The sequence below is a fragment of the Pollicipes pollicipes genome, unplaced genomic scaffold, assembly GCF_011947565.3.
Source record: "Pollicipes pollicipes isolate AB1234 unplaced genomic scaffold, Ppol_2.1 Scaffold_7261;HRSCAF=8764_pilon_pilon_pilon, whole genome shotgun sequence".
Taxonomy (NCBI): domain Eukaryota; kingdom Metazoa; phylum Arthropoda; class Thecostraca; order Pollicipedomorpha; family Pollicipedidae; genus Pollicipes; species Pollicipes pollicipes.
The window spans coordinates 20,684,191-20,705,587 of NW_023597054.1; the positions used below are offsets into that span (position 1 = coordinate 20,684,191).

At 56.3% G+C, this 21,397-nt stretch overlaps 1 protein-coding gene across 1 annotated transcript; it reads right to left on the reverse strand.

Annotated features, from left to right (window-relative positions):
* Positions 1–309: 309 nt before the first annotated feature.
* LOC119111925 (small G protein signaling modulator 3 homolog) lies at positions 310–20,814 on the reverse strand. The gene is made up of 14 exons (XM_037235804.1): positions 20,635–20,814; positions 19,254–19,417; positions 15,368–15,578; positions 14,622–14,752; positions 13,809–14,042; positions 13,392–13,486; positions 12,498–12,643; positions 6,328–6,425; positions 5,410–5,589; positions 4,276–4,441; positions 4,018–4,130; positions 3,189–3,331; positions 2,301–2,504; positions 310–2,087 (listed from the first exon to the last, which is right to left on the reverse strand). Exons 1-14 carry the CDS (start codon positions 20,787–20,789, stop codon positions 1,938–1,940), a joined length of 2,190 nt encoding a protein of 729 aa, XP_037091699.1. The 5' UTR covers positions 20,790–20,814; the 3' UTR covers positions 310–1,937.
* Between the last annotated feature and the right edge of the window lie 583 nt (positions 20,815–21,397).

A 21,397-nucleotide genomic window follows, 5' to 3' on the forward strand; every position in this document is an offset into this window, starting at 1 on the left:
CCTAGCTTAGTTCCTGAGATCCCAAGTGGTCAAACTGACCCCCAACCGGGTAAAGGGTATCCAACCGGCCACCCGGGCGCGTGTTAATGCATTCACTCTCTTATTTTCGTCAGGTATCGAAACCGTCCTTCGAATCGATTTGATTGGCAAGAACCGCATTAAATATTATCTCGGACGCGCCGGGCCCCACTCGGATACCTAAAATGCAATAACCACGGGTACGCCTACCAAGATTACAGCCCGGGTCTGTGAAACTTGCCCCACATGCAAAATATCCAGTGGTGCCTTGCGCTGCGTTGAAACGTTAACTAGTTTAGTTTACATTGTATTCGTAGTTGTCAACACAGTCAATGCATGGTTGTTCCTTCATCATTTACTTCTCAGCACGTAACCACTCTTCGGCGCGTCTTAACACTTACGGACCTTTGTCAAAATAGATGCCTAGTAAACATGTGCTGGAATTCCCAGTGTGTGGGGACTGGAATGTCTACGCAATGGCACATAAAACGTCGCATACACGTACATTAAGTCGATAGACATCGCTGGCACATTGCGCAGCGGTATGCACATTACCGGTCACACCGCAGACTAGAAGCTGATGTCAGAATCGACGCCGGCAACAGCTAGGCGCAGCTGCCACTCGGATGCCGCGGGAGGCGTGTTCTTCGAGGGCACGTTGTCAGCAGATATGTCGCTGATGGACGCCATGATTTTGGCAAAGTACGGTCGTGGTTACTGCCAGCACAAGTGAGCGCGAACAGCTTTCGGAAGGCTCCCCGGTACAGACAATAATGAGGGGAGCGCTCGGACCGCGGCAGCCTCCTGCTTTGCCGGTCCAAGATAGACTCATTCACTGCCATGACGTTGTCGCGACATGGTCCGCATAACTGGTCCCCCTCTTCAGCCCGGGAATGAAACTGACTGACGGTGCCTAAGTGTATCTGCCTGCACAGAATGTGTTTAAACGGTTTAAGCTGCCAAAAGGCGACAGTGTGCCGACGGGAAGGCGAATGGCGGTGCGCATGCGCATGCGGGCTCCTCTCGAAGAGCTCCGCCTTCAGTACAGCTTATAAGGGTGGCAGCGCTCCCACCGCACAGTGCCGACAGCGAGCGTCACAGCGCAGCCCACTGACACATAAGCCGCGTGCAGCCCGGGCCGCGCGGTCTTCGCCAGCCGGCCGGCCGTGCAGGGGCCAGCTCCGATGCCACGGACAGGCGTAGGTCGGAGGGCGACAAACACTATTTGGCATCGGTTCACACATGTCAGTGACTGACCGCCCCGTCAGAAACCGACAGGAGTACGATCTGAATCGTTCGCATCGGTGACTCCGGGTCAGTCGGTGTCCGGGTCCGAGTTCGGGCCGGTGAATCAGAGCTTAGTAGAGCTCAGTTCCTGTTCAACCTTGCATGTCGCTTGCGCCCAGGCCCCTTCACTGGGTCGTGTCATTCCAACTCGACAGGCTATTTGGCCTCCGGCATCTTGCCACACGATAGAGAGACGAGATCATTTCGTGCAGTGCCGACAGTGAACACCGTCTGCCCTCCCTGGGACTGTAACGCCGTGCCGGTGACCGATAGTAGCAATCCTATCCCATCGGCTACAGGAACGGCAGTCACAGGAACGGATGGCTCTGGGTTCTGGTGAAGACATCCAATCAGCTGTCTCGCACGCGCCGTCACGTTCAGACTGCTGTCCTCGGCGAGCCGCGGCCGGCCTGACCGCTCTCTGGGCAACCGGTCCAGGGGCACGAGCGGCACCACAGTACGCCACCTCCGAGAGACATCCTTTGAGACCATGGCTGCTGGCTGGTCTGGCCAGCTGTTGTCACGGTTACTGGCTGCGGGCGTCACACGGGCGTCGCCAGGCGGTTGCAGGTTCCGCGAGAAAAATCGGTGGCTGCGGCTGCAGGCCCCACGAGCCGAGGTGGTACCGGCGGCTACAGGTCCCACGAGAACAGGTGGTGCTTGACCAGCATGTCCTGCACGCCCTCGCGCAGCGGCTGCTGGCGGTTTTTCTTAGCCGGCAGTTCCCAGTCCGGGTTTAGTCGAAACGAGAACTGGGCCAACACGCGCAGCTCACACTTCACCTGAAAAACGAACTCCAGTTCACGGCAACACCCGCCAGCCGACATCAGCGCGTTGACAACGCCATCATAAAACAAAGCGCAGCAGAGCATGACCTACACAGCGACCAGAAAGGTCATCAAAACGACACTCAAGCCGACGCCTGAGCCAGCCGCGACCACTGCTGAAACAGCAGGGCTGGCGCCACCGATGCCGCCGTTCCACCAGATGCTGACCTGCACCCAGCCGGGACTGCTGATGAAGGACCACGGATGGTACCACTTCTGCACGACGGCCGCGTTGGAGCAGATGGCCTCCAGCCAGAGGTGCAGCACCTGCTCGTTCAGGCCGAGGCAGATGAGCGAGCGCAGCTTGACGTCCATCTGGGCGTGCATCCTGTCGTGCGTCAGGTTCACCGCCTCCACGCAGCGGTACAGCAGCTGCGGCAGAGGATGGAGGCGGTCTGCACCGTTTCAGGAGCGCACCGCCGGCACAGCGGTCGCAGCGGGGCGGCGGCCGAGGCGCCTGCGGGCCACCGTCGGCGTCCGCTACACCGCTGCCCAGCGGGTCGTGTTAGTGGTTGGGTACAACGGCGCACCTGAGCACAATTCGGCTTCATTTGGGCACAAAACATCGTCAACAACATAAGATTGCGCTCGAACGTGATCTCCTCTTCACTTCTACTCGCGGTGCGTTGCAATGTTCGTCCCTTTGTTTCAAACCAATCCGTGCAGAAGGTAAGTACCCGGGAAAATTCACAGTTGTCACACCTTATTTTCATAGTGAAGAGAAACGTCGTGGTGTTGTAGAAGTAACAATCTCAGCATACAATGCCGCCAAGTTTCATACAAAAATAGCATTCATATTACGTTAAGCTACAAAAGGTATTGTGAAAACGTGGTCCAGTACAATCGCTGACAAAGGCAAGCTGATGGCATTGAATACAGCAACAAACACCTCATCAGCGGGTGTTCACGTTAACAATATTGGTATCCTTGCGTTTAACATCGAGTATGAGATGTCATGCCTGTGTGCACTCGCCCACAGTCTGGTACGGGTAGCAAACGCTACAACGGCTAGCGAATACTATCAGGCGCTGCCGAGCCGGGCCTGAGAACCCATACCTCTTCGGGCGAGAGCACCTTGCCGTCCTCGTCGAGCCGGTACGTCTTACAGAGGACCAGTCGGCTGTACACCGAGTTGTAGTCGCGCTCCACCTCCTTGTGGGCCACCTCCTCGATGAAGAGCCACGGATGGCACACGCTGCCTGCAGCAGCGCCACACTGCGGCGTCATCGCCTGCCCGCCCACCCGGCCGGCCGTGCCGTGGAGCGACGCGCGCGGAGCCAGATCTCGCCTCACGGACACAGCCAGCGTACACCCCCGGTGGCCGCTGCTCGGATAACGCGGCGAGGGACGTATGGAATGCGTTGCGTAATACGGTTGGGTGACACCCGGGGAAGTGAAGGCCGGGCCCGGTTTTTCTTTGGCGTGCTGCACCAAAACTGCGACGAATACGGCCGGCGTAACGCATTAGGTTCTATTCACGCGCACATGGAGTACTGAGGAAGCTGTAAGTAGCAATGAAGCTCAACTAAATTTTCAGCTTGCACCAGAAGTAAGGCAGCGATCGCACAAACCCGTAAAACTATGCGCGGTTGCGTGAATGGCAGCCACATTGCGCACAATGATGGGGGCACATGAAGAAAAGCCGGCAGATGTTTAGAAAACGACATTTCGAAAGTTTCACGTGAATAAACCCTGCTGACCTGTAATGTTAATGATGCTGATGCTACGCGTCCCACCAAGCACAGGATCATCAGTTATCGTCAGCAGGCATGTGCCGCAAATTTCTGACTACACATATCAGCGTACCTCACACCTCTCAACGCAGTGTCGTTCACGCTCAGAACCTGCGTACCCATTGTGTCTTGCCGTGTGTGCGGCGCCTCACCGAGGATCATGGGTCGTCGCATGCCGTGCTCCAGGATCTGCTTCAGAGTGGCGCAGAGCGAACCGCGCACCAGGTGCGTCACGCCCTCCGTCACGCTGTCGTCACCGGCCGAGCTGAGGACACGACACCGCACGTCACCATACCGTCCCGCCAGGACAGCACCGACCACACCACACCGTCGTCATCAGCCGAGTTAAGGATCACGACACCGCACGCACGTACCCGCCACGAGCGCGCCGGGACGGTCGCGCCGCTCACCTATACAGCTTGCTGCGCTCGTCCAGCAGGTCGACGAACTTGGCCGGGAACCAGCCGCGCAGCCCGTTCAGCTCCCCGACCCAGCAGTGCTCGTCGCGCATGCTCAGCACCGTGATCACATCGTTCTTGCGGAAGCCGAGCTCGTCGTCGTCGTGCCGCTCAAAGTCTGCAGACGGTTCAGGGCCGCCCGTTAGTGGGAGAGAACGGAAGTGAGGAAGAGAGGAACGGGATGAGAGAGAGAATGCCCGCGAGAGAGAGAGGAGAGAGAGAGAGAGAGAGAGAGAGAGAGAGAGATAGGAGAGAGAGAGAGAGAGAGAGAGAGAGAGAGAGAGGAGAGAGAGGAGAGAGAGAGGAGAGAGAGAGAGAGAGAGAGAGAGAGAGAGGAGAGAGGAGAGGAGAGAGAGAGAGAGAGAGAGGAGAGAGAGAGAGGAGAGAGAGAGAGAGAGAGAGAGAGAGAGAGAGAGAGAGGAGAGAGAGAGAGAGAGAGAGAGAGAGAGAGAGAGAGAGAGAGAGAGAGAAGGAGAGAGGAGAGAGGGAGAGGGAAGAGGGAAGAGAGAGAGAAGAGAGAGAGAGAGAGAGAGAGAGAGAGAGAGAGAGAGAGAGAGAGAGAGAGAGAGAGAGAGAGAGAGAGAGAGAGAGAGAGAGAGAGAGAGAGAGAGAGAGAGAGAGAGAGAGAGAGAGAGAGAGAGAGAGAGAGAGAGAGAAGAGAGAGAGAGGAATGAAGAGGGAGAAAGGGGAGGGGGAGAAGGAGCAAAAGGCAAAGCGGAAATCACATCCAAGTATGCCAAACTGTTTTCTAAAACGACGACTGATCCGCACTCGGGCCGACTGACACAAACACAAGACAAAGTCATATGATAGGCGTGCAGTGCCCGTCATGGACAGCGTGCATCTGCTTTGGCATGCAAAGCACCACGCATCATGACATCACGACATCACGACACAAACCACATGTACGTGGCCAGCGCTGTCTACTGTCCGCCCCCCCCCCCCCCCACACTGTTCACTGTCCGCCTCCCACTGCTCACTGTCCACCTCCCACTGTCCACTGTCCGCCTCCCACTGCCCACTGTCCGCCTCCCACTGTCCACTATCCGCGTCCCATTGCCACGCATTTCCAGCGCCAGAGCTTACCGAGCAGCGCCTTGGCTCTGCGCTGCTTCTTGCTAGACACGCTGACGAAGGCGTCGTGGTCGTGCGCGTGCGACTCCATGCTGTAGTCGGGCACCAGGCTGACCTGGCCCAGCTCGGGGTCCACCGACTGGAAGTGCTGGCCCAGCTGCTGAATCGACTCGCGCAGGTCCACCAGAATCTCTGCCGGCACGCCGACCGGCCGGCTCAATGTGTAGCTCAATACATGTTGCGAGCATAGCGATGCGCATGACACGCATTAAACAGGAGGATGCTCAGCATGGTTTTCAAGGCGATGCAATCCTTGATGGTCAGCGGAGGTGGTTGAGCACGGTGCTGAGCAGCGACGTAGCCAAGGCGGGGATTCTGGCCCCCCCCCCCCCCCCCCCCCCCCCCCCCCCCCCCCTGTAGGTGGAGGAGGCCGTAGTCCTTTTTGACAAGTCAGGAGCCCATTGCGTCTAAAATATCAAAAATGGACTCTACAGGCATCAAAATGTTAGGCTGCTGCCAAACATAGAAAGGTGACATCGTGCCTAAAAATCCCTCGACAGGGTCACTATAGCGACGGGGTAAGAGGCCCTCTTAGCTGAAAGGGTCCCATTTGTCCCGATGTGGACCCTCCTAGGCGAATATCCTGGCTACGCCACTAGTGCTGAGCTCTTGTCTAACAGCAGGCAAGCACCCCTCGCGCGTAACCGCAGATCGCGTGACAATCCAGGATAACACGCCCTGACATCACCCACACCACCAAAAGTCCCGCCTTTCAGGCCCGCGGTCTGCGCCGCGCGACACTGAACGCCGGTAGCCTGCTCATGAGCGTCAGGTGCACCGCCGGTCGGCCTGAACCGCCTCTGCTCGGCGGATCAGCCACGGTCGGCGCGGTCCGGCTGTCACCAGGCCCGCCCGCGTCCGGCCACCCACCTGTCTGTCGCACGTTCTTGGTCTTGGCGTCGTCCGCGGACGTTTCGTCACCGAACAGGATGACCGAGATCATGGACTTGCTGCGTCGCATCTGCCGCCTGTCGGCGGGCGGACCCGGCGGTCAGCGCGTCCGGACGGGGCGTCACGGCGGGACACGCCATCCCCACAGCCGACTCAGGACGACAGCAGGGACACCAGCCGTCAACGCGTCAGGACGAGGCGCCACGGCGGGCACGCCACCCCACAGCCGACTCAGGACAAAAAGTAGGGAGGGGTCGCAGGCATCAGCGGGACAGGCCCGACCGTCCCACCCAGGGTGTCGCGATCCACTCTCGGGTCGGGCCTCATCAGAACTCGGCTGACACTGACGGCATGATGCTATCAAAAGCGGGTCCCGATTATGTGCGAACTTCAAATTTATAGCGGTGGACGCCTGGGTGAGCGAGAGAGCCTAACACTCACACCGACAAAAATCGGCAAAATTATAAAATTAATCGGCAGGCTGATCCACACAATCAGCGTTATACGTTTGAAGGGCCTTCACTCCAACATGTTTTGGAGACAAAAACAACGCCCGTTTACGATTATTCGGGCATTGCTAGATATTTTGAGCCCTAAACGAAAAAGTCAGGCAGTGACAGGTAGTCACTGGCGGTGGCTTAGCTCCCAACTTCAGGTCTGGGGGACATATCTTCCGAGGGTAAACAGCAGAAGCATCCGGCCGATGGATCCTTGCCTCTAAGAGCATCCAACAACAGGGTCGCGACGTATACATCAGCTTGGTGCAGGACTGTACGCAGCGACCGTCACGTGGTGGTCATCTCCTCGTGTCCACGCTGAGTGAGCACGCCCGGAGCGAACGCATCGCCAGACAGCGAGGTGACACGCCTTCCATGGCAGTCTCTCCTACGTTCGGATCCATAGCAATGCGCCCTATATGAAGGCATTTCTGCTAGCTTTGCGAAAGAATGTGCAGACAAGGTACAGTCGTCCAAACACTGGGTCGGGCAAAATGAGCGATAGACTGGGTCGATCTATCTTGTGAGGTGGACTTCCGGCGCGCGCGACGAGCTCTGCTTAACAAGAGCTCTGAGCCCAAAGCCCTTCACGTAAATCATTCGAAATACAGAAATGCAAAATCCGTAGAAGCCACTCGAAATACTTAGCATGCATACTTCCACAACCCGGTCACATTACTCTATAAATAGCTTCAACAACCGAACCACATTACACCTTGGACAATCACCCAATCACTATGGGATGGCAAAGACTTTGCCAATTCACTCTAAGATGTCGACCAGTCTGTGCGCGGCACGTACTTCACGAGGACGGACGAGATGCTGGCCCACGTGCCTGCCGACATCAGCGGAAAGTCGCGATTGGAGCCGACCTGGCCGAACAGGTGGCCGGCCGGCACGCAGCACCAGGTGCGCAGGCTCAGGCTCAGCACGTACACCACGCTGCGCTCCTGGCGTAGGCCGGAGCGGCCGAGGCGGGCGCGACGGCCCTCCAGACCCTGGGCGCGCCGGCCGGACGGCTGGCGGCGCAGCTGGCGCTGCTGCTGCACGAGGCGGCGCTGGTGCGCGGCTGGCGGCGCCAGCTCCGAGGTCAGGCCGAGCCGGCCGGTCAGCTCGTGGGCAGCGTCGACCGGCGCCGCCGCCGCCGCCGGGTGCGGGTTAAACAGCGGCGCGTCCGGGTCCAGCGGCGCCTGCAGCGTCTGCACGGCGCAGAGCCGGTAGCGCTCCGAGCCGACGGCGCCCGCCCGCGCCGCCGCCACGCGCTCCTCGGCGTCCGGTGCCGCGTCGGCCGCGTCGGGCTCGACGTGCTGCGGCCGGCGCGCGGCCGAGGCCGGCCGGTGCCAGGTCACCGACGCCGCCCGCAGCGGACGGGCCCCGCACGCCGAGCACCGGCACAGGCCGAGCCGGGCGCGCCGCTCCGGCCCGTCGGCGGCCGCCAGCAGCTCCAGCCACTCCATCGCCAGCGGGGGAGCGCCGACCGCACCGCCGGGCGCCACGCCGCGCACTGGAGGCCGCCGACGGCGGCGGCGGCGGCGGCGGCGGGGGTCGGCCCGCTGACAGGTGTGAATCGGTGCGAAAGTTCAGACGGGCGTCGCGCCACCCAGGCCTATCGATCATCGGGCCCGGCCGCTTCCCGCGCCAGTTCGGCAGACGCCGCAGCGCGTGCCGCTACCTGATCAGGCAGGCTCCGCCCCATGCTGACGTGCGCCACATCAGGATTATTTTATCCAGCCGATCCTCAGAGGTTCTCACTGGCGTCACGCCAGGCAAACCAGCGAGCCATCGACAGAGGACTGCTTACTTCTGACCGGCCGAATCACTCCATGTATGCAGCGGGCAGCTTAGATGTTCGACCCAACAGTACCACCGTCGGCACAGGAATCGCGCGGCTGCAGCTAGTATGAATGACTAGCGGGTACACTAACGCTTACGGAAAGCCGCGAATTTAAATGGCGACTGATCTACTTCAACGCACGCGGAACGGACCTTCATTAAACTCCGTATTTTTCCTCGCTGCTTTCAGCGCGTAAATGCTTACACACTGTTCGCCCTAACGCTAGGAAATAAAATACTGCTGCTATGCAGTCAACTAACAGTAGGACAACGTACCATATTCTTGACTGACCAATTCCTTCAAACAACACTCACAACAGGCAGCGCATCGCGCAGCGAGTGCCGAGAGGCGGGGGGGGGGGGGGGGGGCGGTGAAGTGCAGAGATCGATTCAAGGCCAGACGACTAACCCGTAACGTGAACTGAATGCCGACGCCCGGTCTACCTACTGCGTCTGCGCACGCCCCTCGACGGCGGCTGGTTATAATCAGACGCGACCCAGCCCCTCGCTGCCGGCTCCTGTGGCCGCTGTCCGCGACTGAGGAGCGGCCTGTACAGAGCCGACTGTCCGTGATCGTTCACGGGCGTGCTCGGACGCGGCGGGGACCGGCCTGGGCCGCACACCCGCAGCAATGACTCACAGCCAGTGGCAGCCAACACGACAGGCGCGGGATGTCGGACAATGTGCGTGTCGCGGCGCTTCACGGCAAAGGGTCAGGGCTGACAGACTGAGGACACGGCCCGAGGCGGGGAAAAGAGCTGCTGTCGTCAAAGCGCCCTACAGACCGGATGTACATGTACACGTTCCACGCATTTCCACGTTATGTGTCTTTTTAGAGAAAGTATTACCGCCCGTAATTTAACATGCTGCGCACCAACAGTGTATACGCCACCAGCGCCGATTTAGTGATCTAGTCGGTTCATTGGCCTTCATCTTTCCACTTGAACGCATGATGGCCCTTTCTCGCCACCGACGCCAACAGTTTGGTGCGTCAGCCCGTCGGCGCCTGTCGCCGGCGAGGGCGGTCGGCGGCCGTAGGTGCACAGCCAAGCCTGTCGGCCCCTGTCGCCGGCGAGGGCGGTCGGCGGCCGTAGGCGCACAGCCAAGGCCACAGGCGGGCGAAGAAAACGCGCGCCGACGGGCCCGACGGCACGTGTTCATTTGTTATTACGGCCGCCCCCGGAGCACAGGTGTGTGCGCAGCAGCGGCGCCCAGACGGGACGAGCTGAGGGTGGGGCGGCGGCCGGGCACCCCCGCAGGGTGTACCGGGGCAATAGGGGCCTGCCGCTGGTCCGCTCCACTCTCCACCCGCTCCACTCCACTGCACTTCACCATCGCGAGTCGACTCCTCCACGGTTGGATCACTCCATTCTGCAGTCTGCTCCGAGTGAGCGACTCGCTCCAATCCTCCGAGGAGAGCGCGGTTCTCTCCAGGCAAGGCGCGTGGAACTGTTGTGTTTGCCCATTCAGTCAGCACTGTCGGCAGTTGAAGACTGCCACGCGCTCCTCGCATCAAAACAATGCAGCTCTTTCCGTCAGTCTGATCTACTACCCAACTCACATACATACATCCTGTCTTGTCCACACCAGCAGTTCAAGTCTGAAAGATACTTACTTGGCTTTTTAGAAATATGTATTTCCTACATGTTGTTCTACTGTGCATGAGGGCGTGTCACGAACGCCTCTCGCACAATCACGGAGAGCATAGCATGCCAGTCTTGTTTAATTCTGATGTCCGCAGCTGATTCTAATGATAAATCAAGACAGCGAGCCATCGGATCAGCGTACATATAGCGAAGTGGTGCCCGGTTCTTGACATGGACCCCTTCTCAGCTCTTAAACCATAGCCCATAAAAGTATAACAGGACATGCCAAAGAGATGCAACTGAGATCGTATCACGTTGTGTCTCTACTACATATTCCACAAAATGCGGCCGCATGCGTTTCCCGACGACACCAAAGTAGCGAGGGGCAACTGAGATGGATTGCACCATCGCATTATCATGACCATCTTGAAAGCGTCGAAACAATGAACGGGTCAAGCTCTGTAATGGTGCAGTAAAACACCCTGGCTTTCTTCGGTCTCACGGACCACATGTGTATAACTGCAGAACTGCAATACACCAAAGCATGTATAAATGGCGAGAATGCACTGGGAAAGCAGGGCGTCGACTTAAACCATATAGCAACCCTCAAATCAAGTTAGTCTTAGCCATGCAGAGCATTCACAGCACATTACGTAGCCAGCTTTATAACCCTGACCCTGTAACTCCATTACTTCAAAACTTGAATCTCAAATGGCATTGAGTACAAATGTGAACAGACGCACACAACACATGCCCGAGGGAAAAATCGAAAAAAAAACTGTCAACACAGTTAAAAGGCGCCAATCAAGCTGAATTTGCACTGTGAACGGTATGTCAACAATAGGCGGCAAAATTGCGTACTGACTGCAATGTTCACTACCCCACGAATGATGGTTTAACCGAACTGGCGTAGTGATTCCTCCTCGTGTGTGCTGGACTAAATGGCATTATGATAAAACCAATCTGTGCGAACATAATCTCCAAAATATACGACCACAGCGCCCGACTGTGCAGTGGCGGCCTCTGGCATGTGAGTGCCAGTCTGACATGTGTGACCCAAGTCTCTGACCTGTGCGATGGCGGCCTCTGGCATGTGAGTGCCAGTCTGACATGTATGACCCAAGCCTCTGACCTGTGCGATGGCGGCCTCTGGCATGTGTGTCAGTCTGACATGTGTGACCCAAGTCTCTGACCTGTGCGATGGCGGCCTCTGGCATGTGTGTCAGTCTGACATGTATGACCCAAGCCTCTGACCTGTGCGACGGCGGTCTCTGGTATGTGTGCCAGTCTGACATGTGTGACCCACGTCTCTGACAAGCGACGGCGGCCTCTGGCATGTGTAAGCCAGTCTGACATGTGTGACCCAAGTCTCTGACCTGTGCGATGGCGGCCTCTGGCATGTGAGTGCCAGTCTGACATGTTTGACCCAAGCCTCTGACCTGTGCGACGGCGGTCTCTGGTATGTGTGCCAGTCTGACATGTGTGACCCAAGTCTCTGACCTGTGCGATGGCGGCCTCTGGCATGTGTGTTCCAGTCTGACATGTGTGACCCAAGTCTTTGACCTGTGCGACGGCGGCCTCTGGCATGTATGTCAGTCTGACAAGTGTGACCCACGTCTCTGACAAGCGACGGCGGCCTCTGGCATGTGTGCCAGTCTGACATGTGTGACCCACGTCTCTGACAAGCGACGGCGGCCTCTGGCATGTGTAAGCCAGTCTGACATGTGTGACCTAAGTCTCTGACCTGTGCGACGGCGGCCTTTGGCATGTGAGTGCCAGTCTGAAATGTGTGATGCTAGCCTCTGACCTGCGCAACGACAGCCTCTCATATGCATGCACGTTAGATTGTTGACCTAACGACGGCCTATGCCGTAAGTGATGTTGGTTTCCAACCTGTATCATGGCAGCTCTCCCCGGCACGAGTGATGCCAGCCTTTGGTTTGAGTGACGAGTTTGGTTTGAGAGGATCAGTTCCCTCCCGTGTGAAGCTATGTCTGCCCTGTGGGCACATATCTCTGTCCCGATGTAACTAGCCTGTAAGCAGTCACCTCTCCGACCTGTACAAGTAGCCGTGATCTGACCGGCAAGTCACGTGTGCGACCACATCCTCACTGAGTGCGCCTGTCCCTGACCACTGCGACTACAGACCTCGCCTGTGCGACTGCAAACTCCGACCCATGCCACCCCAGGCCCTGCGCCGCGAGCGGCTGACCTCGTCACGACCGTGCCTGACCTGTTGACCTGCTGTTTGGGCAGGCTGACGGAGCGGCTGGGGCTGCCGGACAGCGCACCCTGGTCTGTCATGACGAGCGCCAGGTGGCGCCGCCTGTGCGACTCCACCACCACCTCCGTCAGCGACGAGCTCACGTGGAACGAGACCTTGGAGCGGACCGGCCGGCCAGGCACCGTTAGTAGGCTCGTTCGCTGCCCTGCCCGCCGGGGTTAGTGGCGCCGCCACACACACGCGCGCACACACACACACAGCGCGCACCGCCCGCGGCCGACAGGTGCAAGCACTGCTGGCAGATTAGTCAGGCAATCAGAAGCGTTAGAGCCGAGTGCTGGTAAGCTACGATGTAGGAGACCCGACTCACCGGGTAATGGCTGTCGGGAATGCCTGATTCAGATATTTTAGGTCTTTTTTTACTGATGTGCACCGCGCAGTTTGTAGCCCGCTGTGTCCAGTGGGAACACTTCTTCAGCTGAGCAGCTCATACCAGAGTCATATAGAAACATTCCACTGACCGCCCGTGTCTGTTCTAAATGACTTACGCTTTATCTAATTCTGGCAGCAGGATAAACCGAACCTACAATCAAAACTAGCCACTCACCAACACCAGCTCGATGCAAACATTATACAAGTCCCAGCTGTGTTGACATGCTTTTTCCTTCCTACTGTTAGTACCCACCACCAATCGTGACTGCTCTGAGCGAGATCACTTTCAAGGTGATGAGCATCGTAGATTCCCCTCCACCAAATATGAAAACACAATGGCATCGAACCCAGATCACTGTAAACGAACTGTCGTCGATGACAGTCATGCATTATGCAAATATAAAAATGTCGTGAGTCAACAGAGCGTGCAGAATCAGCCGCACCCCTCGCATGATCCAAGCGTCCGCCTACCTCCAGCAGCGCTTCGACGTCATCAATCGTCCCAGGGATGTCCGACAGCGCGTTGAAAATGTCTGCCGAGTTGTCCAGCTTACAAAGCTCCGATTCTAAAAGCGAAGACAAGGACGTCTAAGCATTCAGTTGAAAGCAATGCTTTTCATTGTTCCCGGTAAAATAATTAAGCGTAAAATTCCAGGGCAGTTTTCATGCCAGAAACCAAGTCACAAATTGACATTACCAGCCGGTGACCAAAACCTTCAATGGACCAAAACATTGTACGCACTCTCATTTCACAAACACCAATAGCTCCCTTTATAACTGGGAATGGCAACAACTGCATGACTGAATGAAGCCGTCCATCCAGCACCCTGCAGTGATCCAGAGTGGAGGGGGGGGGGGGGAGGGCCAGTGCATGAGCCGACACCTCACCTCTCATCCGCAGCATGCCGAGCGCCACCTGGAAGATCACGATGGCGCCGTGGTAGAAGAAGAGGTCCCAGACGCGCAGCAAGATGCGCACGTGCAGCACCGACGCGAACACGGTCAGGAACCAGTTGAGCGTGATGAGCGAGAGCTCGATGTCGTGCTGCTCCAGCAGGGCGTTCAGGTCCGGCAGGTAGGTGGCGATCAGCGCCGAGAGCACCCGCTGGTCCGCCTGGATCCCTGAACACGCACGGGACGCCCCGTCAGGTGCCGGAAGTGTGGGACGGTTTGCCTGGATCCCTCACTGGAGAGAGCCGCCGTGAGCGTCGACAGTGCCAGCTGGTCCTCGGGATCCCAGCACGAAGAAAACACATCGCTGGTGTGGACAGCAAGTGCTGGTGCGCCCAGACCCCGGGCACAGAGAGCATGCACATCATCAGCGCCGGAAGCATCCAATGGTCAACCCGCAGCCCTCATGAAAAAGTCACGTCGCCACGGCCGGGCATCCATCTAGTCCGTCTGGAGCCCTGTGCGCTCCGGGGCGGTCGCTTGGATCTCAGAGTATGGAGCGGATGTGCCGACACCGTCGTGAGCACACTCTGGCCCGCCTGGACGCCTGCACAGCCATGCCGCGCTGAGAGTGCATGTGATTGCTGGCCTCAGCTGGATGCTCCCACATACTGAGGAACCGGAGCGCCTTCACTGCACGACCGAGGCCCTAATTACTGGTACGTTCCTTACATGGCTCAAGGTAAAAATGACCAAGAGCACACCGAACGACAGTGCTTCCGGACTCAAATCTCCAACGGCGGCACCTACCGATCAGGGTGGAGGAGTAGTAGGAGGCAGGCAGCAGATCCTCCACTACAGCCGACGTCAGCCAGAACACGTCCTCCTCCTCCAGGAAGAGCAGCAGGCTGGCCACGATGACACCCATGCCTTGACAGTAGCTGGCGGTAGGACACCAGTGACGTCATCCGGCCGTCACCGCCAGGACCAGACATGGTGGTGGCGGGAGGGCACCGTCTGTCGCAAGGAAGCTGGTGTTTATCACACCATTTGCACACACCTGCTTCGATGGGTCTGATGCTAAGCATGACTTGGTAACATTAAACAGACGATGGCTGTAGGTTTTACTAAGCACTTATCATGTATCTGCATCCCCTGTATGTCACTACGCATTTTGCATGCTTCATCAGGAAGGAGACCCCGAATTAAGCGAGTCCAACTCAGCTATGCAAAAATGTTCTGCTACAGTACCCTGGGGTCAGCATAATCGCCGCGTTCTTCACAGGCGGTCTCCTTTGCAACCATTAATCGCAACCTCCATGTGACTTTCAACAAGTAGCATGGGTACTAAATCTTATACAAACTTTGCATGCAAACGTCTGTCCGGTTTTCCTCCAGCACTGCAATAAGACAAATACCAAGTGCCGCGCCCCAGTTCGACCGACAAAACGGCGTATTTACACTGTTCCGAGAGAATCGCGACAAAGATCGACACCGTCGGCCGTCACACCGGTGGCTGGTCAGGTTAGCCACCCGCCGCCGACGCGTGCACTAACCCGATATCCGGGTACAGCCAGGCCAGCGCCCGCAGCACCCTACGGAGCCTCGGCACGCCCGGCGAATTCAAGTGCGAAAAACACACGTTAGATGGCATCGTGCGCAGGAGGTCCTTCTCGATCTGGCGGTTGCACATGAGTGCTTCGCAAGCAGACACCTTCACCATCTCGGCATATGTCATGTCCGACTGGAGCTTCTTCTGCAGTGCACCTGCCAAGGAGGGGTAGTTTGTCAGTTATGTGTAACACTAACGGCAGGCATCTTGCAACCCAACGGCGACGGGGGTCAATGTGCATCGCATTTTTTGTTTGAAACCTGTTCACGGGTATTCAAGTCTTACGTGTTCTGTCTGCTCGCGCTCTCTTCAGTCAGACTACGATCATTCCGACCAGACACGAGCGCTGCGAGACGGCAACTGTCTTTAACACGCGAGACGAGCAGGCGGTGCCGACCCCGGCGGGCGGCGCCCCAGGCAGTACACCGCCGATCGGGGCAGCGGCAGCTAAATACCGAGGTACAGCAGCACTGGCGGCGCGAGCAGGGGTGGACTCAGGCGCACACCATTAACATCACGATACAACGGGTTTAAGTCGTTTCGGGTCCAACGATGCCATTTTTTTCTTTGTTTTGCCCTAAAACCTCCTTCATGCTCCATAATCACGTTCTGATATATTCATTCAGTTATATTCATGCACTTGTACCCAAATTCATGGCGCTGGCTCCGGGAGTTCTCCCAGCAACAAGCTCCGCTTAGCTGGGTGGATTCCCAGGACATTCAGCTCACGACCCAGCACGAAAATGACCAGTTTTCAGACGGCACTGTGAACGGGTGGTTGTACCTTATTGGGTGGTTATAGTGGGATGTCATTAGCTGACTTTGGCTATGACTACTTTAAGCCTTTTCATGTATGATTTGTCCTTGCCTATTGCATAACACAATTCCTGCCGGGTCTGCACCACCTATTCGCATGCTTCTTTGTTTGTTTCCTCTTCCTAGCTGGGAGTGCTGCGACTTGATTTTATGTTACCTGGTGTTAACGTGCGGTTTATTGCGTCGCTGGGATAAAGGGAGGGGCACTCCTGGTTCCCTGTTCTTGAGTAACGGTATTGAAGAAATGGCATAACCGCGTAGCCCACATTGAGCTGGATCACGCCACGTTAAATTGTGTATAGCAAAATGCATTACTTATTTCTGGATCGGTCCATATACTTAAAACTTTGATTCGGCCAGAATGCGACGTACGCTTTTCTTTTTGTGGTCGCAGGTTGGCAGACATCTTTAAAAGCATCGACCGCCATTGGTTGATGACTTTTGTGACCATTGATTTTGACCAAAACGGACCTGGGTCACGTCAGGGCTAAAGAATCCCTGATGATAAAGGTATGCAATTTACTAGTGGTCGTGTTGCCGTGCATTTTTACTCATTGTTTACTCTGCGACCTTTAGTGAAATCGTATTTCTGAGTTCCGTTCTTCATACATCAACAGAATGTCACTGCTGCCTTCGGAATATGCTCATTCCTTCCCAATAACGTCACGACCCAAGCCCATTTCCCACTCGGCCGAGCGGCGAAGTAAATGCGTTTGTTTATAAATAAGTCGGCAACGTTGACATAACAACACCTGGCAACGGTCGATGTGCTGCTGAGGGCCTTGCATGCCCGGCAAAAAAGGGAGGTCTCTATCTATATGGATGGATAGTGTGATCGAGAATGATTTTTTGTACCACCGAACGGAACGGAACAGCCACGGAACCTGATAAGAACTGTTCGTTAAAATAATATTCAAGTGCGCCGCCATTCCTGCGCACTTTACGTCTCTATGGGGTTGGATGAGCTGATTCTGCTTGTACCCATGTTTGGAATAAAAGGCGTTCTCCACTGGTGTGTATCTATGCCGTCACCTCAATGGGCGCACCTCGGATCGTAAGTCAATGAGGACCTGGGTGGTCTCTGGCGTCGGGACTCACAACCAGCCGCAAACAAATATGGTACGATCTCCAGTAAGCCGCATAGCTCACGCCAACGCTGCGCTTCGCGGGGTCAAGCGGGGTCGAGCGGGGTCAAGCGGGGTCGAGAGGGGTCGAGAGGGGTCGAGCGGGGTCGAGCGGGGTCGAGCGGGATCAAGCGGGATCGAGCGGGTCCGCGGGGTCAAGCAGCACGAAAAGGTCGCACATCAGAGCGGGCGACGGTCGCCCAGCAGTCGGTCACGTGATTTGGTGAACCGCACGCCGTGATCCGGCCGCTTACGTGCCATTTAGCTCGTGACCAAACAAATCGTTCAATGCGCTCCAGTCTGCCTGTCAGACGCATGTCGCAGCTGCGGGCGAACATGGACCACGACTTTTGACATCTTGCAGAGATCCTTTCCACCAGCTCTTGTAAACCTGTCGTATGACCCGGCTATGTGCTCCATTCACCAATTCAACGCAAGCATGCAATATGGCACGGCCGGTCCGGCCAGACGAGCGCTTATGACCATCATGAAGGAGGGACCGCGGAAGGCATGCGCCGCCCAGAGCCGCCGGATGGTTAGTACACAACTTTCTACATATAGCATCTACTAACTAGCTAACTAACTAGAACTAACTAACTAGAACTAACTAACTAGAACTAACTAACTAGAACTAACTAACTAGAACTAGCTAACATCAATGGTGTCTGCAAATGCAACAGAGATCACCGATGACTGCCTTCGAAAACGGAACAAGAAAAGATCATTATATTTTCTGGGAACTGGGAAGCATTTATATCTCTGCAAGGTAGCATCCGCTAAACGTATCACTGTCCTTTAATGTAAACACGCCAGGCTTAACAAGCAGCATTTCGGACAGCACAAAAGGCGTGGAAAATTGGTCGCAATCCACTAGCCAGTCTGGTGGTTCGCGATTAATTTACCTTTTCTGAGAATTGCGAAGCATTTATACCTCTGCAAGATCACATCACCTAAACACATCACTGTCGTGTAACGGGCACCCGCTAGGCTTAACAAGCAGCATTTCCGACAGCACAAAAGGCATGACAAAACCAGTCGCGAACCACCAGTCAGTCCAAATAATAGAACAGTGGAGACTGAAGCCTACGTTTGGAACACTGGAAATACTTTCAGGATCCATAAAACGCATTCGTGAACCACTCGCAGCAACATTCTGGACACAAATACATTGCTGACGAAATCAATGCTACTGCGCCATAGAGCACCAACAATCAATCAATTCATAAATAACTACCACCGATGGCAGCGTGCCATAAACGGCGCAAACAAAGCATTCATCGCGTCCTCTTTTGGACGCCGTTGGCCCCACGTGCTTGATGAGAAATTCCAATGGATCTGGAAAATGCTTCAGAGTTACGAACGTGACCGAAATAAGGTGGCTGGATCGCGGGTCCCCGGTACACGGTGTGCATCTCTGAGCGACTGCCGTTCGTCTGCTCGCTTGACGGATGCCAGGCGAGCTTGGCGGATGTCCGGCGAGCAGACATGTGCGGCCGGAGGATCAGCCACATGTGTGGCCGGAGGGACCACGGCACGCCCTGACTGCTCACCTGACATCCTCAGCCAGATGTGCGGCCAGAGGGAGTGCGGCACGCCCCGGCTGCTCACCTGACATCCTCAGCCAGATGAGGCCGGAGGGAGTGCGGCACGCCCGGCTGCTCACCTGACATCCTCAGCCAGATATGCGGCCGGAGGGAGTGCGGCACGCCCGGCTGCTCACCTGACATCCTCAGCCAGATTGCGGCCAGAGGGAGTGCGGCACGCCCGGCTGCTCACCTGACATCCTCAGCCAGATGTGAGGCCGGAGGGAGTGCGGCACGCCCGGCTGCTCACCTGACATCCTCAGCCAGATGTGAGGCCGGAGGGAGTGCGGCACGCCCGGCTGCTCACCTGACATCCTCAGCCAGATCTGAGGCCGGAGGGAGTGCGGCACGCCCCGGCGCACCATGGCCCGCAGCTTGTCCGTCCTGGGTAGCACCGGCGGCATGTGCTCCCACGACAGCGGCGCCGTCTCCGAGCTGTGGCTGAACTCCAGGTGGGCGATCCACTGCAGCCTGCAGACCGCAACAGCGCTGAAAACATCTTTACGACCGCGCACCGCAGCATGCGAGACATAACAAGGGACACGACATGCCTTGCAGTCAACAGGTAATGCACTGCAGACTGAAACACGATTTATAACCCTGAAACTGCCCCCAATATATTCAGTCAGCTGAATCTTGGTTCATGGGTGGCCAAAGTATCTGTTTTAGTTCACGTTTATTGATACAAGCAAATGCTAGGTTACAGGTTACCAGGGTGCTGAACTTTGATGCCATTTTGAACACAAAACCAAACCATTCAGCTACAATACCTCAAAACTGTACACATTGCAATGTTGTAACGAATCCATTCACGGAAGAAGCACCATATGAAGCAAGAACATTCTCCCAAACGGGAATTCAGGTTACACTGAACGTGATAGAGACAAGATCCCTTGATATTTATATTCTTGAGCACTCTTTGAATCCCATCACTCATCTCAGAGTAGCACGACCATCTGCCTGCGTCACACTGCTCTACCAAACCCACCGCCACCAACGCAGTCGCACCATTCCGTCACTCTTACGACACTGCCGACACTGACGACTGACGACAACGGCGACACTGATGGCTGACGACAATGGCGACACTGACGACTGAAGACAATGACAAGTGACGGTGGCGGAGAGTGCACGCCGATGGACGCTGGGACAAGGCTTAGAGTGGTCAATGCCCACCAATAGCCATCCCACGGGCGCAGATACGTAATGGGCGAAAGTAACAGCTGGGAACAAAACATTCAGATGGGTAGTGCAATCCTCTTCCTGCCCAGAGGTCTTTCGACCATCCAAGTTGAGTTTTGCGTGAAAATTTGAAACTGCTGACATTTTGAAGTCATTCATTTCACATCTGACTATTCCCTGTATTTAAGACAGTTTGTTTCATAACAATTTCAAATTTCAATATGCTCCAGCATTTCCACAAAGGTAGAAATGAAAATCCAATAGCGCCATAAAGATTTTACTCGGCCAAGTCCATCCCGAATAGGAGAATTCCATCAACCAGCTGCTGTTTCCAACATCGTTAATCATCACCGAATCGTCGCTAAAACCATGCCAATTTTCGTCCATCGGCATCTGACCATGCGCATTGAGACCAACTCCCCATACAACCCTCGCCGCCTGCCAACAAAAACGCTCTGCCGCTGCAGCCGTCTCGCAGATCGCGCGCCGTGCCCGCCGCGCCTCACCTGTGCTTCGGACTCTCGGCGAACGGCGTGCTGAGCAGCTTGCTGCTGCTCTGCTCGGGGCCGTCCTCCTCCTCGACGCGGAAGCCGAACTCGTCGATGCGGTAGTCTGGCGGTTCGGCGCCCCGCAGGCGCTCCAGCAGCGACCGCGGCCGCATCCAGCCGGCCACCGCCGACAGCGGCTCGCCGCCGCTCGACACGAACACGTCATCGTCGTCGTCGACGTCATGCGGGGCGCCGCCAGGTCGGTCGGAGTCCTGCAGCAGCGAGGTCATGGCGGCCGCCGCGCGGGCGTCACCGCTCCGTCACCGCCGCTGGGAAGGCTGGTGGCCGCGCGGGACTGGCAGGCGCAGCAGCTACAGCTGAAATGCATGGGCAGCATGCTCAGCACGACTTGCAAGCTGGTACTCACGGAGATTGGCAGGAGTCTGATGATAACTTTCATTTTGGCCATGGTCACTGGATCATGAATTTGAAAAGAGAGGATAAGTTTATTTACAGACTCATGTATATTTTTGTACTTGATACCTTGTCACAAAATGGTAAAAAGATATTATTTGGTCATTGTCATCTTGAGCCAATCCAACATTTTTTGTGGCAGATTAAAAATTTATCAGCATGGCTGCTAAGAGTCATGACAGGATGTCATGACAGGATGTTCAAATTAAGCCAGCATGTGCAGGGCAAATTACAATTTGCCTTAGTGAACTGCACATCATGTTGACAGTCAAGATCATCTATGCTTGCTCTTCATGTAGTTTGTATC

What these genes read in the sequence shown, in the direction of transcription:
- LOC119111925 (XM_037235804.1), bottom strand. Translation starts at nt 20,789, where the DNA reads ATGCGGCCGCGGTCGCTGCTGGAGCGCCTGCGGGGCGCCGAACCGCCA. An exon ending in TGGCTGTACCCGGATATCGG is followed by an intron (nt 14,753 to 15,367) that starts GTTAGTGCACGC and finishes TCCTACCGCCAG; the next exon opens with CTACTGTCAAGGCATGGGTG. An exon ending in GAGCGCAGCAAGCTGTATAG is followed by an intron (nt 4,131 to 4,275) that starts GTGAGCGGCGCG and finishes TCGTGTCCTCAG; the next exon opens with CTCGGCCGGTGACGACAGCG.